Source organism: Lissotriton helveticus, chromosome 7 (assembly GCF_964261635.1).
Source record: "Lissotriton helveticus chromosome 7, aLisHel1.1, whole genome shotgun sequence".
Classification (NCBI taxonomy): Eukaryota; Metazoa; Chordata; class Amphibia; order Caudata; family Salamandridae; genus Lissotriton; species Lissotriton helveticus.
In genome coordinates this window covers 1,407,475,021-1,407,492,917 of record NC_136068.1, presented here as the reverse complement: position 1 = coordinate 1,407,492,917, position 17,897 = coordinate 1,407,475,021, and the positions used below count along the sequence as shown (strand labels likewise).

At 43.3% G+C, this 17,897-nt stretch overlaps 1 protein-coding gene across 1 annotated transcript in view; it reads right to left on the bottom strand.

The window, feature by feature from the left end:
* Window positions 1–593: 593 nt before the first annotated feature.
* Window positions 594–17,897, bottom strand: part of SHISA6 (shisa family member 6) — a 1,259,921-nt gene continuing 1,242,617 nt past the window's right edge. Inside the window, exon 7 of the mRNA XM_078654720.1 lies at window positions 594–4,494. Coding sequence (XP_078510846.1) covers window positions 3,923–4,494 — 572 coding nt within the window. The 3' untranslated portion in view covers window positions 594–3,922. The remainder of the gene's footprint in view (window positions 4,495–17,897) is intronic.

The following is a 17,897-nucleotide window of genomic DNA, read 5'->3' as shown; positions in this document are numbered from 1 at the left end:
TTTCTTTTGATTACCATATAACTTTTCCATCGGTTTTTTATTGTGTACCAGTGTGAATCTAAAGCAGTTGTGCATGCACTCAATTTCGAAAATATTTCTTGTGCTATGTTTGTATCGTTTGGAATTGTAACAGTGTAGTGGTACAGAAGGTTTGTTCGAGGAGGTGGGACAAGAATGCTTGACCCAGCGCTCTGAAGCCTTGATGTTTCCTTGGAATATATGATGATACAACGAATTCCGTTGCAACGCATGCCTTTACCACGCATGCGTTACAACGGAATTCGTTTAGCACGCATAAACCTTTCACCGACTATTTGCGTGGTGACGTCATACGTCGTTAAGAGAAAACGGCATTTTTTTACCGATTTCTCTTAATCGACTCTGATGCCGACGTGACTTATGGTGAGTAGTTTTATTTGGGGGGGAGACCCCCCCAAACCCCCCCTTTTTTTTTTTTTTACTTTTACCACATATGCCTTTAGTAAAGGCATGCGTGGTAAAGGCATTAGTTGTAACCACGCATGCGTTGTACTGCATGCGTGGTTAAAGATTTCGTGGAAACGGCTTCGTTGTAAAAGCCGTTTCCCGTTTCCTTGACGCCATTCTGCTGCCTCCACCATAATGTTGTAGAATATTGTGCTCCAATCATAATTGAGGATAAATGTAAACCCAAGCGAAATTTTGTTTATGCAGCTGGAATCGCCTAATTTCTGGAATTCCACTTTAGGCATGTTACACGGCATTACGTCATGCCCAATAATGGAGATTTTTTTGGGGGAAAACTCTAATTGCAGGAGTACAGGAACAATGTAAACGCACATAACTCGAGTTAAATGAGCACTCTCAAGCAAAGTGGACCCAAGGATCAATTTAGAGCTAAAAATAACTCAATATACTGGACTGGCATTTTGCATAATAACGCCTAATTTTACATATATTTTTGGGGCTTTTTACATAACTTCTACCACGAAAATTACACAAAGTCCAGCCAAGCCCAAATAAATGCGCCTGTACCTATAGCTCTTTCATTTGACACAGATTCAATTAGCAGTTTTTTTTTTATAGCAAGAGTAACTATGGCTGTATGGGTCATAGTTAAAACAAACTTTGTGTGCAGTTGGTTATAAATGTCCAAAATGTGGCTTTAGGTTAAGGAGAGGAAATATGATCATCCAGAATGTGATAACATAATTTCAAGGTCTGTCAAGCTCAGCAACCACTAAAAAGTCTCAGGAGTAGAAGAAAGATGAAACCGTGTCAGATGGAGTAGACAGAGCACATGCTAGGGACCGCCAGCCCCCACCCCTCCCCAATTATTTTCCAAAAGGGAGAAAGCAATTGCACCAATGTTTCAATGTCCCCACTGGCTTCCCCTATTAGTAACTTCCACCCTAATATACCCATTGCCACTGCCAGGTATCTGAAAAATTGCGAATTACTAGCAGGGGAAATAGGTTGGAGACCACTGCGAACTTACCGAGTCATTCTCCTTTCTTTATTCTCAAGCAGGGAAAGGTTATATAATAGGATCCCAAGAAGAAAAGGTGGAGACCACTGGCTTATCATTCTTTACCAAACTGAGCCCAGAAAATACCGTCACACTTGTTAAAGTGACGAAACACCCTTTTCAGTCATGCTGTTAACATTTACCAATGACTTTCTTTCTTGGAAGACACAACCTGCTATTCTGTTTTACATTACAATGAAAGAAACACTTTATGCAAGCTCCAGCAAAATCTTCCTTTAGGTTAATTCTGTTTCTCATTACCTCACCTTACTGACTGATAGTAAATGTGCTCACCTTACTGGCTGATAGTAAATGTGATCCGTGACAGAACTATCTTGGTATTTGTGCATTGCAAATGCTGGTGTTGTTATCTGTTATTAGATGATTGCCATATGAAACCTGTAATGGAATAAGGAACATAATATTTTTGAAGGGCAGCTCAGACTTCTCGTACTAGGTAGTGGTGAATGCAGAAACCTGGCCAAAGGGGCCAGGCTTGCTTCTTTAGGATGCCATTACTAGCTACAAACCTTAACCTCAACAGGTACTCTCTAAGTCTGCTTCATGAACACATCCAATATGGCAAAAATGTTTTTCTGGCAAAATATTTCAGGCATGTTTAATGATGCACATCGCTTTTTCGACACCAAGGCCCTTATCAAGCGAATTTGCTCCAGGACAAAAAGAAAGTAAAAATGTGCTTTGTAGTGGGTGTAAATTTGACACTTGATAAGAGAACATATGGCTCCACTGTAACACCGAATAGCACACATTGCAAGTCAGTCTATTTATACTTCATGGCAGAGCTCATTTGCATAGGGCAGAGCCCCATGGAAGTGAATCCCACCCCTTCCTGCCAGACCCATACAAATGAGCCTCTCCCTCTGCTGCCAGATCCATGCAAACTAACTCTCCCACTAGGCTGCCAGATTTGTAAATGAGCTCTGTCCCATAGCTTCTAGGACATTGAGTTGCACACTAAGTTGGAATTTGTGGAGGGGGCACATACGAGGTAGGCTAACACATTAGCACTCTCTGGGCTCCATGTAAGGTTGTGCACACAGTTCTGTTTAACCTCAACACATGCCCATATGTGGTGGAACATAGTCCTAAAGCAGAGACCAAGTCATTTTACTTCACACCAGAGTGGCAGAAATGGGTGCTTATGTAATCCAGTGCTCAGTGTGGTTTTGGACTAATCACAGGTGCGCTTCTGGTGCACGAGAAGAACCATACCAAGGGAAATTTGTATATCTTGAATCTCTACTTGGGTTCCTGCAGTGGAAGATTTAACTGGACAGTCTTACCAGTGGTGCTCTTAAGGAGAGTACATGTAATGCAAAGTCACTCGTCATCAGCTGGTATTATGGGTATTTGCCTCCCTCCCCGATTCATACATTAATGCATGTAACAAGAAGACGATGCAATGAAGAGATAACCCTCCTGTGAAAAGATAATAATGCGATGTGAACTTGTTTAGTGCATTTTTCAGAATGCTAAAAAAGTGGGTTCTAATGCCTTTCTAAATTTTATGGACAGGGTTAAAATGAATGGTCCTTGTTCTTTCTTGTGTAGTCTGTGCACAACTAAGACCCCGTAAAAAGGCGCTATACAAAGGGATGGCCAAGCATGTCAGAAGTATTGTGCTTATTGGTACACACACCCACTACTTCCTACAGTTAGAGAGCAGGCGATTTGTAGGCACTATATGACCCCTCTACAGTTATAGTTCACAAGAATTAGGCTATTGACACCAATGAAGCATGGTACATAGTTACTGCTCCTTTCAATCTCCGCTCCACCCACAATCCTGGAGAATAAAGGTACCAGAAACAGTTAATCGGAAAACTGCTCAATGGAAAAAAAATAATACTGATACAAGACATGTCATCTGAACGTTCCAATAAAAAGTCAAAGATTAGGAGAAAATAGCCAGCAACCACTCCATCACACACAAGGTAGAGCGCTCCGGAAGAGCTAGCAGACCAGGGAGAAAATGCTCTTTCATTCATTATCGGCATTTGGCTCTTCACACCTGCTAGTTTAAGCCTTACACTGATTAGCTGGTTGTGATAGCCCCTGGAGGAGAGAGGACTAGATTCATCAATATTAGTGAGTTAGTGCAGCACAGCCCTTTTAGCATGCCATCAAAGTATATGGCTTTCTTGCACAGTCACCCAAACACGCCAACAAATCCCTCAATTCCCAACCTCCTTTCGATCCTGCTCTTCTCAGGCTAATAGCATGTGGACAATGTTTCTAAAAGAAAAAGAACCAGAATGCAGATGTGTAACTGTCAAAACGTTTCACTCCGACATTGAAGAAGAGGTTATCTCGGCCAGTAAGGCCGCTGTAGTGTGAGTGTCTGGCACTGCTCCAGTCTTTCCCATTGACCTACAGTCGCACAGTGTTGGATCAAACAGTCACTTCTGTTTTGCTTGCTGTGCGGTACTGGTGGTGGTGGCCTGGAATATAATGCAGTTGTTCCACTGTGTTGTGCCTCCGAGAAGCAAATGCTTGACGTTTGGCAGCAGTTTGATTCACACCGAGGGTATTATATAAATTATTCGAGGCACTGGGATGAGAGTGCATCTTTGTCATCCTGTAGCGATCCAAGACAGGAGTCGAAACAAACACATCCGTCTGCGACAGGGCGCGGGACATGGACTTCTCCTTGAAATCGGACCTCTTCAGAGTCATAACCTTCTCAGGAGACAGCAGGGGATCCTGTGAATGGAGCCGCTCTGCAGACAGGAGCTGCTCATCGGACAGGATACGGTCATAGGACATGCAAAATTCTTCCGGCCTGGACCTCTCGGGAGAGAGGACTCGGTCCTGGGACATTGCTCGCACCGGCCTCCGGGGCCGCTCTCTGTAGTGAGATTGTTCCTGTGACATTTTGATGACGTTGAGAGGCAGCGTTCCCCTTGCAGCTAAATCCGGAAGGTGTCGTCTCCTCATGTAATATTCATCTGCTTCTTTATCAGCTGTTTCAAGAAGGGAAAAAAAATATATTACATTCTTCGCATTGTTGCATCGTGAAATACGTTGATTTATCCGAAAAACATAAATGTGACAACTAATCAATAAACATTTCTTCTTGTGCTAGGAAATATCTGAAAGGGTTCGATGCATGACCTTTCAATAAACCCACTAATACTATCGAAGAGCTATTTTCATACCATGCTGTTTTCTGAAGAAAAATATTAACATTAAAGAAATGCGCATGCAATGCGCCCTTTGTATGTTACCTTTAGCACATCAGATGAAGTTATTTATCAATAGGAAAAGTTTACAGACAGTGCACATTTCCAAGGAGCAATGAATCCTGGGATACAGTATCGAATATTTAAGAGTAAACTGTTCCACATATTATGGAATTCATACATTTCATAATATCGAATTCTCATTATGACTTACTTTAAGTTGTATTGTATTGTAATTGCATTTATATAGCGCTTACTACCCCTGACGAGGCGTTGAAGCGCTTTTTCGGCAAGCAGCACGCTACTGCGGTATATATAAAGCATAAGTGGTGAATTAGTTTAGTGAAATATGAAATTAATTTGAGCAGTGGATATGTTCGGTCTGTTATTTGGATAGAGAAGGATACTGGTGGGATAGAAGAGGGAAAATGTTTGCATTTATATAGCACTTGCTACCCCTGATAAGGTGTTGAAGGGCTTTTTTGGCGGGTAGCATGCTACTCAGGAGCCCAAACAGAATTAGCAGTGAATTAGTCTGGGGAAATATGAAATTTATTTGAACGGTGGACATGTTAGTCTGTTATTTAGATAGAGAAGGATAGTGGTGGCTTGCTCCTCCTGATGAGATGTTAAAGTGCTTTTTTGGCGGGTAGGTCGCTACTCTGGAATCCAAACAGGATTAGTGGGGAATTAGTATAGGGAAATATGAAATTCATTTAAGTTATGTCCGTTTGGTTTCTTCAAATGATGTTAATTAAAAACATAGGACTAAAGTACACATTCTAAAAAACCAGAAACATAAATGGTAATTTAACATTGGTGCCAAGTTTATTGTTGCACCGGTCAATCTAAGCAGGTAAATGAAATGAAAATGTGCACGTGTGGAGCTGGTTTCATCATTACCAATATTACGGCTATACACTTTTAATTGGCAATCTCCTAAATTTCTAGAATTTTTTTAGCTGATTTCTGACTCCTGTATTAATTCCGATTCGGGCACAAAGAGGAGTTTGCATGCTCATTGTTATTTACAACTGCTGCAGCGATGTAGCACTTTTAATCCCTCTACAAATTTGGACAGGTAAATTCTCGCAGAGTTAGTGTGAGGAAAATACCACACCATTAAATGTATTATCCTCCATTGAAGGAACTTGAAATGCGGAGAGATTACCACACTCACAAAATACCAAAGCTCTTTGTTAATATTTACTAGAGGCAGTATCACTTCCCACAGGACACGGGCACTAAAAGAGAGTATGAAGGTAAATTTGAACACAACAACACCTCAGGCTGTGGATGTTGCTGTTGGCAAAACATTCAGAGGCACTGTAACTAATGGGTTGTGAAGTCATTTAGTAAGCATCAGGGGCTGTAGGTGGCGGTGCATTCTCAACATGTACTGCTGAGACTTCAGCCAATCCTTCTCTCCTTTGCCCTCGCTGAGAACGCTGCACGCCAAAATGGGGTTCAGCGTGGCTGCACATTTTTAAAGTTGCTGTGTAACCGGATTGGTAACCCACATCTTTGCCTTGCCACGGTGGGCCCCACCAGGAACCTGTGAGGCCATGGAGATAGGGACTAAAGGGAGAAAAAGCAAGCAAGTGGCAGGTGATGCATGATTGCAACCCTAGAGTACTGGCTGTAAACCGAGCCTCTGTATCATGTTGGTGGGCTTATTTCCCTGTGATGGCATCTCCACTAAGGAAAAAATAAAATTATAATAACTGAAACTTATTATCATTTTATTTGTTCCTGTTGCAGGCGCCGCAGCTTTGACAGACTGGGCGGGGCTGCTCTGCTGACAGAGCAGGGAGTGGAGTCAATCATTCATGCACATTTAGCATGTTCTCCACCTAGGCTGTATTACAGCCTGGGTGGAGAACATGCCCAGGGTACCTGTCCCCATCTGTTGCTCAAACTAATCACAACACTGCAATGCAGCATTGTGATTGGATCAGGGGAGCCTCAGCCTGTGTTCTTCCTGTAACTTGTTCCAGCCAGAGGAGAGACGCAACGAGGAGGATGCAACGAGGTGCAAAGTTGAATTTTCTTTTTGATTTACCCCTTGTCCCCTTCCCCGCCGTACCATCTCCCCACCCCTCACCTCACCGCCCCACCCACCACCACAGAGCCGTGCGGTCCACCACTGCCATCTCCTACTCATCTCTGACTCAATGATCTGTTACAGATGAACAGGAGAGATCTTCATAGCTGAATGCAATGCAGGAGTCCCTGGACGATCAAGGTATTGGGGGAGACTCCTAACTGTCTGAATGTTATAACTGTGCATGATTGGATGATTCCTGGTAATTGTGGCTACAGGAGAGTAAAGGCACTGTTTTTTTCTGGTTTCTACAACTTTTGTACATCGCCCCTCCAGTGTCTAATCACAATAGTTGCTGGTGTGGGGTCTTGGCCACTTGGGACAATTGGACTTATGAGAGTTAATTTGTCTAGAGGGTCATCTAGGAAGCTAAAGTCTAAATTCCTGTCTGAGTCCCAAAAGATACAGTAGGCAATGTTGGGGAAAACCAACCCAGAGAAAGGCACTATGAGGAGAGCCTCACCCTCTTGCTTTAATATAGAGCTACATTTGATGAAGAACCCTATGGGAGTTATGGAGGCAAGTTCTGATTCCCTCAATCCAGGGGATGTATTGGCAGCAATAAGGCAGATGCTTCTGTGGTGGGGTCGAATGAGACCCCTTCATTACTACAATACTAGAATCTGGAAACTTATACTAAGTGTGCTGACCAGGGGATTCCCACTTGATACTACAATCTCAGGCTCAGATATTGCCTCGCAAGTCAAAGGAAAGTACTGTGGCTATCTGGTCCCTCATTACAAGTTGTTCAACCCTTCCTCAGCAGAGGCATAAAATGGGGATGCCCCTCAATAAGGAGGAGGAGGGTATAAATAGGTCCAATGTTGAGGAAGATTCCCGGTAGGCATCTTCCTGTCAAAAAAATAGCCAAGACCCAAGACAGCCAGACAGGGGTGAACCTGGCGACAAATCAGAGGTTGATACTGTAGTCATCTTCTGCTTGCAGTGCTGGAGCACATCTCTTCTTTCTCTTTTACAATGCCACTATGCAAAGTGGAGAGCCAGCCCCCAACATCTCCTTTGGATGAACTCTTGCCCAATAACTGGTTTGCAATCCTTTTAGCAGAAACTGGGGATCTTAAAAGCTCACAACTTCTGGCGATTGCATCATTACAGGAGTAGATGACCAAGAGAGATGAAAATTAACCCGCTTTTCGAAGTAGCTTGGCCAAGTTGAGCAAAGGGTCTCAAACCATGAGGACAATATGGACAAAAGATCAAAATCAGCAGAACTTGCAGGAAAGGAACTTTCTTCTCTCACACTGAAGCTGGATGAATTAGAGAATCACCCAAGATTATCTAACTTAAGATTTGTTTGTATCCCAGAGGGTATCGAGGCTCAGACGGGACGTATAAGAGAACTTAAAACCTAAGAAAAACAAAGTTTTACATGGAAACTTGATATAACAAACTTAATGACTGAAAAATTGACCCGTTTCATAAATCATGATTCAAATAAGCAGCATTTTGGGTAAGTCTTGAGCTTCTTTTTAGCTAACTATCTCATTGATTACCATTGCCCAACAAAATGTTTCCAGATTCAGAACATTCATCACCGGCATCCCTTTGAACTACAAGTTGTGAAAGACACCTTGAAACCCTACTCAAATTCCAAATTCTGTTGTCATTAACTTTGACATCATTTTTTTTTTAACTGTCACCTCATGTTTTTGGCTTGTACACTTTGACCATGATGAATATCATATTTGAACTGAACATTGTCATTCACTTTAAAATTTGCAAACTTAGTAGCAAACTTCTTATCATACAGTATTTTCGTTTTCTCCTGCAAAATTGGTCTCTTTCTCTTTTAAATCACCGCTTCCTAGATCATCCATATATCCTTTCTGCCATGACATTCACCCAGGAAAATTCAAGTGTTAATCTTACTTTCCCTGAACAATCAAAAGGAAACTGCCCTGTGGTAGCATGGGACTATCCAATATGCAAATAACCATTCTCTCAAACCATCCTCCCAAGGCACCCAATTTACCCATGCCATTTCAGTTCCCTCCTTTAACATTTTATTGAAACGTTCCACCATACCATTTGTTTCAGGATGATAGAGAGTGTTTTTTTGTGTGTCAATACATGTTTGCTCAGAAATTCTTCCACCTCTTTTGAGCAAAACTGCACTCAATTGTCTGATAGAATACATTTAGGATATCCTTCTCTTTGAAACATACCAGCTAAGAATCATATTAGCCCTCTTGAGGTGATATCCTATACACACTTCACTTCTGGCCACTTAGAGTATAAAACAATTATAACAAACAGGTATGGTGTTGCAGGTTCTCCCTGAATGAGATGAAGTATCTTTATGGCTGTAACTTCCCATGGGTTCTCAGGTAACTTCCTTCTTTTCATTGGTGCTTTTCAAGTTTTGAGGTCTTTGTCACTATTGCAAAATGCTGCACAATCACATGCTTTCCTTTGCTCCATAACATCCAATCGTGGGCACCAAAAATTGTGTCTGATACATTCTTTGGCAGATGTGAACTGTGGTGTGCATGTACTCCACCCACATATATATATATATATATATATATCAATATTATATGAATTCAGAGTGTATCGTAGTGCTCTGGCCGGGCAACAATTTAAAATAACTACAGTAATACATGGCAAGGAAAGTACATGTGCCATGTAGAAAAAACTAATTGTATGCTTAAACTAAGTCACAGATAAAGTGTGTCTTGTAATCCCACTAGGCTTAATATATAACAATGTGGTGCCCAACATATTGGAAACAGTATCTCATCGCAATAAACAATTGTCTGAAATCTGTTTTCCTTCTGTTGGTAAAATACATTCTTTATGAACAGGCCAAACTCAAAATAAATCACTCTTTTTTTAACTTTGCCTGTTTGAATGTTACAGTGAAGATTCAAAGTTATTTTCATCTTACTTTAAATCTAATTCAATGAACGTGAACGTAAAACAATTTGAGAGCTTTATTTGAATGTACATTCAAGAAAGTGTCCTTTTTACTACCTGAGATAAATTGTGAGAGAAATGGTTTTGTTTCTCAGCCCAACTCCAGATGCCCAATACACAACTTTGACTCACTGCTAACAATACTGCGCTTGAAGGACAAAGACTTGGTCTCAAGGCCCAGGGTGGAATGGGTGCAGTCAAGAAGCTGTCAGTTAGCAGGGATAAGTCATCTGGATGGACGAGAGGTACAGCTGGCAGAAGAAAGGATAACTTTAGCAGTTCTTCTTTAAGTTTAAAATGTCTAATGGGTCTTGCAGAAATACTTTTTTCAGTCCCATGTTGGTCCTAGACTTTCTGGCTCCAATCTCAGCAGGCAGAGAACCATTTTTGGCTCTCATAAAGTGGGGGATAGCTCATGTCGATGGGATATTGGATAACAAAAAGGACCTGAGTTCCTCTTTTGGGTGATGTGAAGGTTTAAAGTAGCTTAACCAATAAGCAGGCGATAGGAGGAACTATTAGGGCACACCCTACCCACAACCAACAACAGACAAACAGAGTGTGCTCTAACTAGAAAGGACAATGCATCGTATCAAAAGGCACCCCTGGGAGCATGATGCCAGTTAAACATGTCCAGTTCTGATACCTAGAATGCAGCTACTTGAAGTGTCAAACCAGAGTTTATACAGTACTGAAAACTGTACTAGATATATAGATACATTCATTTAGGATGCTATTTTTTTTATACTAGTACAAAAAATGTTTTGGGATACCCACTAGGGGATAGCATAAGAGAGGGGTGGTCCAGAAGAAAAAACCCTCTACACCAATTTAGGGCACCAATACGGTTGAAACATGTTGAACTGCCTTACAAGTGAAACTATTCCCCTAACAATTATTACCTTTACCTGCTGGGGACTGTAATAATGAAGTTCACAAGTAGATAATTTTAACAGTTATGCTCTCTATCACTCTAGAAAACCCAGTCACACCACATCATTGAGCTCTACTTGCCCCTCGCCCCCTCCTCAAGTGCTCCCTAACAATCTACAGGGTAAATCCCACATTGGTGGTGTTAAAACTGGGGGTCTCTATTTGGCAGAGGTAGGTACCACTGTCCAAATAGGGACCCTTGCTTCTAGTCAGGGTAAGGAGGAAACCCTCTGAGATAACCCCTGCTCACTCCCTTGGTAGCTTGGCACGAGCAGTCAAGGCTTATCAAAGGCAATGTGTAAAGTATTTGTACCAAAACTCACAGTAACACAGTGAAAACACCACAAACTGACTCCACACAGTTTAGAAAAATAAAGGTATTTAATCTAAACTACTCAAGACCAAAACAACAAAAATCCAACATACACAGTTCAAGAATATGGTTGCAAAAGAGTTCTTAGGTTTAGCGATAAAATAATACACAGTTGCATGAAAAGTTCACAGTAGTATCACGTTTAGCCAACAGTACCTTTAAATGCGACAAAGTTCCAAAACAGAAACTGTTGCGGTGGAAAACAAACAATGCGTTACTCCTGAGACCCTGGGGAGGCGTTAGCGACAGTTCTGCTGGATGTAGTGACGTGTAGCGATGAATCGGATCTGTATGGGGAGGAAGGCAATGACTTGTATGGATTCCGGTGTGGAGGTTCCGTAGGAAAATGCTCGCAAAGGCACGATGCGATGATTCTCGGGGGTCTGCGACGATTCTCGCAGCGACGTGATGTGGTGATCTCACCCAGCAATGACAGGCTCTGAGACGATGTTCACAGCGGCGGAAATCTTCCCGCTAACGAAGGGTGCGATGTCGTCAGGCAGCGGCGACAGGCGCTGCGACGATCTCGGTCTTCGTAGCGGCAGATGGAATTTTCTCGCTCACAAAACTTGCAGAAAGTTCTTTAAAAGCTTGGTTTCCAGCTTGCCAACACATGTACAACTTCCAGAGGCACCACACATGGGCCAAGCCCTCCAGAAAAGGACATCACTCTCTCAATAGATTTCAGAAAAGCTGGGTGTGAAGTCCTTTTATTCCTGGGACTTCCTAACAGGGAGCCAGCTCACAACAGGCCCTTGGAGATTCCTTCAAGCAAGGGGACACAGCACAAAGCAAAGTCCTTCCACTCTCCCTGGCAGCAAAGCAACAGCAGGTCAGTCCAGCAGGGCAACAGCAGGACAGTCTTCCTTCTTCAGTTTCAGCTTTCTCCTTGGCAGAGGTTCCTTCTTGATTCCAGGATGATCTAATTTTCTGTTGTCAGGGGTCCTGTACTTATACCCCTAAAAGTCTTTGTTCTCTTTGTGCAAGTGGGCCCTGAGCCCGGTCTAAACGAGTTCTGGGTGTTCCTTGAGCACTTTGTTTTCCTGGCTTCTCCTTTCCTTTCAGAGTGAGGGGCAGGGTTGTCAGCCGCCCAGCAGGAGGTGGAGCCAGCATTGTGGAAGGCACGCACAGCCCTATTCAGGCCCAGGTGCTATCTCCTCCCACCACTCAAGTTGCAAATGCAGTCATTCAGCCTAGGGCTGACCCAGCCAGGCTCCTGTGGGCCCCCCAGCCCCTGTCACTCTCAAACCAGACAGTCAATTCACAAACAGGCCAAGGCACACAGGAAGGTCAGACAAGAGAACAGCTACTTTCTAAAAGTGCTGTTCTCAAACACAGGATTTAATAACAACCTTTCCTAAAAGATGTGTTATTAAATTCTGAGTTCAGGGATACCAGACTTTTATGTCCTATCTTGTTTCTATGGGAAGATATGCTGGTAACCACTGTAGACAGCATCCCCCATGATAGCCTATGGAGCAAGATAGCCTTGCAGCAGAGAAAAACAAAAATGTCTGTAATTCACTACCAGAGCATGTCACCTGCACAAGTACATGCTCTACCTTTCACATACACTGCACCGTGCCCAAGGGGGTACCTTGGGCCTTCCATAGGGGTGACCAATGTGCACAGAAAGGGAAGGGTTAGGCCTGGTCAGTGGGGACATTGACCAGGAGGACATGGCAGTTCACAGACTGCATACAGGCACTGCGGTGGCAGGCCCCAGACACCATTTTAGGGCTACTCATGTGGGTGGCACAATCAGTGCTGCAGGCCCACTAGTAGCATTTGTCACCACCAGCCCTGACACACTCAGTGCACTTTACTAGGGACTTCTTTGTAATGCAAATATGCCAATCATGTATATACAATCACAATAACAATTTACAAAGAGAGCATATGCACTTTAGCACTGATCAGCAGTGTTAAAGTGCCCAGAGTCCTATTGCCAACAGCCACAGGTTAGAAAAAATAGGGGAGGAAGAAGCAACACGTTTTGGGATAACCCTGCAAGTAGAGCCAGTTCCAACAGGTGGAAGTTCTAGCTTTGTGAGAAGGAGCCTAATGAAGAAGCATGTCATCTCAGTGTGGGTGATGGCTCGTGTCTTTTGAAACAAATGCTTTATTTGTTTTTTGTTACAATGCTGAAGGTCCTTTTTAGTTACAGTATTAAAAAAACAAGTAAACCAAGACAGGAAGAGTTGCCAAAGGAGGAGAGGAATTCAAAGGAAATTGTTATGCTAGGGAAGAAGGAATTTTCTAATCAATGGCTAGTGGACAGGACAAGAGTGACACCACCACTACCTTCTCAGAACACTCCTAGACAGGTCACAAAATAATCTAGATGAAAGAAGATTTTGTCTGACTGCTTTAAATAGATTACTCAAGGACCATTGATTCCTACATGCACCTTGGGGCTGCTTGGCCTACTGGTTGCTTGTTCTAGGGAGACAAAAAGCAGGACTCCTGGTTTTTAAAGAAGACTATAGTGGACTGGACACTACAGGAGCCATTGCTGGAGAGAGACCTGACAAAGAAGCTTACCCTGACAACCAAAGGAAGATAGAATAGCCATGAGAAGCTTTCCCGAGAGTAGGAGAAAAGTGGGACATTGTCATTTTTTTCACTTCTGCAGGGCCAGCACACATTGGTGAAGCTTTCTCCGAGTGCACACACCCTGAGAGGGGGAAAAATCAGGTTTTCCCACTTGGAGCTTTTAGACCGACTAAAAACTAGCCTAGCAGGGCCTTGTTTTGCTCTGTCAGGCTAAAGTCTGCCGTAATTATAAAAATAATCTATGGAGCTATACCTACCAGTAGCCCCCACTTATCGTCTTACCAAATAACCAATCAGTTGGCAGTGAAGAAAAGTAAATTGTTTATTAGACAATCAATACCCAGCCAGTGCGTGGAGAAGACTGACGATTCACACTAAATACATGGCATATATACTTTCATTGCGTTACATGACATCACCGCACATGGAAAAGTACTGGTAGGCACAGTAGCTTAAAGGAAAGACCATATATGGCACATAAAGCTCATTTAGAAGTCTGCTTCTGCTATTATTGGGGAGGGTCAGGACGGGTGACTCCCTTTCGTCTCGGTGCCTGGGAGCACGGGTATGGCGCCTCCAGGAATGCGCTTATCACCTCTGAAACCAGATGTGACCTTGGGTCTCAGAACAAGAAAGAATAGTATGAATTCAGCTGTCTGTATAACTCAACTAACGGGGCTTACTAGGCTGCTGAAGGGTGGCACGTGACCACCGTCCGAGTCTAATACATGTACGACAAAATGGAGTCTGTTTGGTTCTTAGTCTGCGTACAAAGAAACATAATGCACAAACAAAAAAGGAGTTCCTGTATTGACATAACTAATTGATCTAAACCATGATATATGAATATAAATACATACGAATATAGATACGTCATGCTAACACAAAAGATTGCAATATAATGTAGAGTATCGATTTTGTCCCTCAAGTCTTCAGCCGTGCTCTGCTGGGGGATTTTTGGGAACTAGAAAAGTGACTTGACTAATACTATAGTAAAACCTTGGCTCAGGTTGAAAAGGAAATTTTTTCACAGCAACAAAACAACCATAGTGGCTATGAAATGTATCTTGGCTGCACTCAAAGCTTTTGACACCAAAACCAAAGCCTTCAGGGGGAGATCGATTTATCCAAATATCTGAGTCAGGGGCAAAGGAAGAAATCTATTCTTATAGTATCCTGATTTTTGAAATACCTGAAAAAAATCCAAAAGCATTAAATGCTATGAGTATGCATTCTTTGAATATGGCAGGCATATGTGATGCTCATTGGAGTCTTCATTTATTTAGAATAATTGGCACAATGTGTCTAGAATGATTTTATGCCCACTTTAAACATGTTTGGATTTTGGATTTTAGAGACAAACGCTATAGCATTCTTGATGTTTGTGGTCACGTTATTCTAGGCATCGGCTCTGTCATTTGGCATTAAAACAGACATTAAAACAAGTCCCTTTCAGACCCTATATTCATGTCCTTAACAATAATGGCAAAAATAATGTTTTATTTCTGAACAATGAATGTTAAAAACGTTAAGGTATTTCATGTCGCAATTTGGTACCTGTTTCTATTTCACATATTTTCCTTATTCTTGCATTCCCTAAGAGTTTTAGCTGTTTCTATCATGTTGTGTTTCAGTGTTTTTTTCTATTTTGAAAAAGGGGGACCGCTACGAAAAAACAATACATCTTGATAGCTGTAGGGCACAATTTCAGTTGGGGTAAACAACAAGCTAACCACAAGATCTATAGTATACATTTACAATGAGAAAAGCCAGGCCTTGATTTACATGAGAACAGTGCACATTATAATTGTTTACTCATCAAATTACTAAAGACAGTTGTACTTTTGATATGAACATATTTATCTTTAGTTTATAGTTTCCTCACATATAACAAGTGTATATTTCTTTTTTATGTATATTTTTGATAGTTCTTTTTATATATAAATATCAAGACACATTGTTTTTTTTTTTACACACTTACACAAACCAATATTATACAAAGTTAAAAACAAACCTAAAGGAGGGGTTAATAAGCAGTTTAAAGGCTTTTCTCATTGTCAGTCTTTTTTTCCACATTTTTATTACCCTTGTACATACTTTGAGTTGTGCCAGGTGTTTATGATGGCCACGATCGGTTTGGCCTCTTTGCAGAGCACACATAGGAACAGTCACATATTCGAGTTGCAATTGAAATTATGTGTAAATGTGTGTTATAGGGGTACACAATTGGCAAACAACTGAAAATGTGAAAGTAAAAGAAAAAGTGCTTACATGTGAGTAAGTGCAGTGTATGTTTGCGGCTGTGAAGTGAAAGATGCAGGAAGTGCATTCAGGAGAGAGTGAAAAGAGGGTGCTGAAGAGGAAAGAAGTGAGGTTTCAGATTTGCAGAGGGGCAAGATGGGGAGAGAAAAAGGGCAAAAGGGCACAAAACTGAAGACTTATACTCCTTCTACAGAGATCAATAATAAATAATTCACAATCTCAAAAACATTGAAACATTTTCAATATTAATTCATTACAACAAAATAATAGTTTTTATGTATTTTAAACAGTTAATACTAAAATAAAAAGGCACCATCCCCTCCACAATACCTATTCTTTTGTGTCTGTAGACACTGTGGGGTGAGAGTGGTGCGCTCGCTCCTGTTGAGTTTCCTTTTCCTGTTTTTTTTGCTCATTCTTTGTTCGGATTTCGGCTGGTGGAGTTTCCCAGCGAGTCTTGTGGGCGGGTCTGTCCCTGTGGTGCACTGCTTGCTGGGTGGATGTGCTGGCTATGCGGGTCACGCCACATTTGCACCCCTGTCCCATACCGGGCGCTTCAGGTGAGTGAAGGGTGCCTTGCTGCCTGTATGGCAGCAGCATTTTTTGTTCATTTTGGCGCCCGTTTGGTGGGGCCTACTGTGGGCCATGGTTCGGTGTTCCTCCCTCTTGGTACTTTTTGCCAGGACAGAGGTCTGTGATGCCGTTTGGGGGCGTGTGCAGGGTGGCCAAGCCGTTTCTTTGTGCACTCCCTTGCGGGCCTGCTATGGACTTGTTTTATTTGTCCGTCCATTTTTCACCTCAGCCTGCGGTCAGCATTGATTGCCCCGGGTCGGGTGGGCGTGGCCTGTTGGGGGGGCCTGGTTTTCGCCACCAGAGGTTTGCGGTGCTTATCTCCGGTTGGTGTGTATGTCGGCTCGTGGTGGTGCTGTGCTCCTCACTGCGGGCTGCTTCTTCACTGCTGGGACTTTCTGTGTTCCTCATATGTGTGCTGCACTCTCTCTGGGGTGCTGTATCCTGCTGTGTCGGCGGTTGCTGGTAGTGTGTTTGGTAGGTGGGGGTGTGGGTGTTGGCCTGCTGTGCCACGGCATCTGATCCTCCTCCCTGTCCCCTGCCGGTGCACCCATGCCAGAGGTCTGCTTTGCTAACTTCTGGGAGGGTGAGTGCCTTCTCTGGGTTACCAGGACATCTGTGGCTCTTTGTCTTCCATGGGCTTGGGTGTATGCTACTTTTCAGTAGTGCCTCCTGCGTTTGTTTTTTGCTTGCTGTGCTGCCTGTCTTCACTGCTGGTCTTGCGGAATGGGCGCAGCTTGAATCAGTAGGCCTGGTCAGGTTGCTCTGCGCCTCTCAGTTCCTATTTGCGGTGCTGCAGGGTGTGTTTTGGGTCTCCCAGGCTGCTGTGTACCTCTGGTATTCGCTCCTGCTGGTATGGCTGTCTGGCCGGCGTAGGGTGTGGTCTGCAGTTCTTTAGCAGGCCTGTGTGCTCATCTGGAGGTCTAGGCCCGCTGGGTGTGGCACTTTTTCTTCCTGTATGGGCCTCCATGGAGTCTTCTGCTGTGGCTATGTGGGTCTGGGGCCTGTCTCTTGCTTGGGCTTGGTGTTCTTGCGGGGTCCTGGTCCTGCCACAGGGGTTGGTGCGGGCCTGCGTGGGTTGATCTGCCTCTGGTCTTTGGCTGTGGCCTCTAGGAGTAGGTGCTGGGCCTATGGCTTGCCCTCCCTGGCTCCCCTGCTCTCGTTGGTTCTCGGGTGGGGTTGCTATGCAGCTTTGGGCCTTGGGGGTCATCTTTGTGGTTTCCCCTGTCCATCCGGCCTTATCTTCTGGGTTTCGGTGCATTCCTTCCTTCTGGGAGCTTGTCCTCTGGCCCTGACTGTGGAGGCTTCCCTGAAGTCCTGGTGGTCCTTTCAACCTGTGTCTGGTGAGGCTCTGTTCCATGTTCGGTTCAGCCATGGTTCGTGGGTTTTTGGGCCTCCTTTGCCTGCGGCTGTCCCTGGGTTTGTCGCTGCACAACGAGCAGTGTTCTG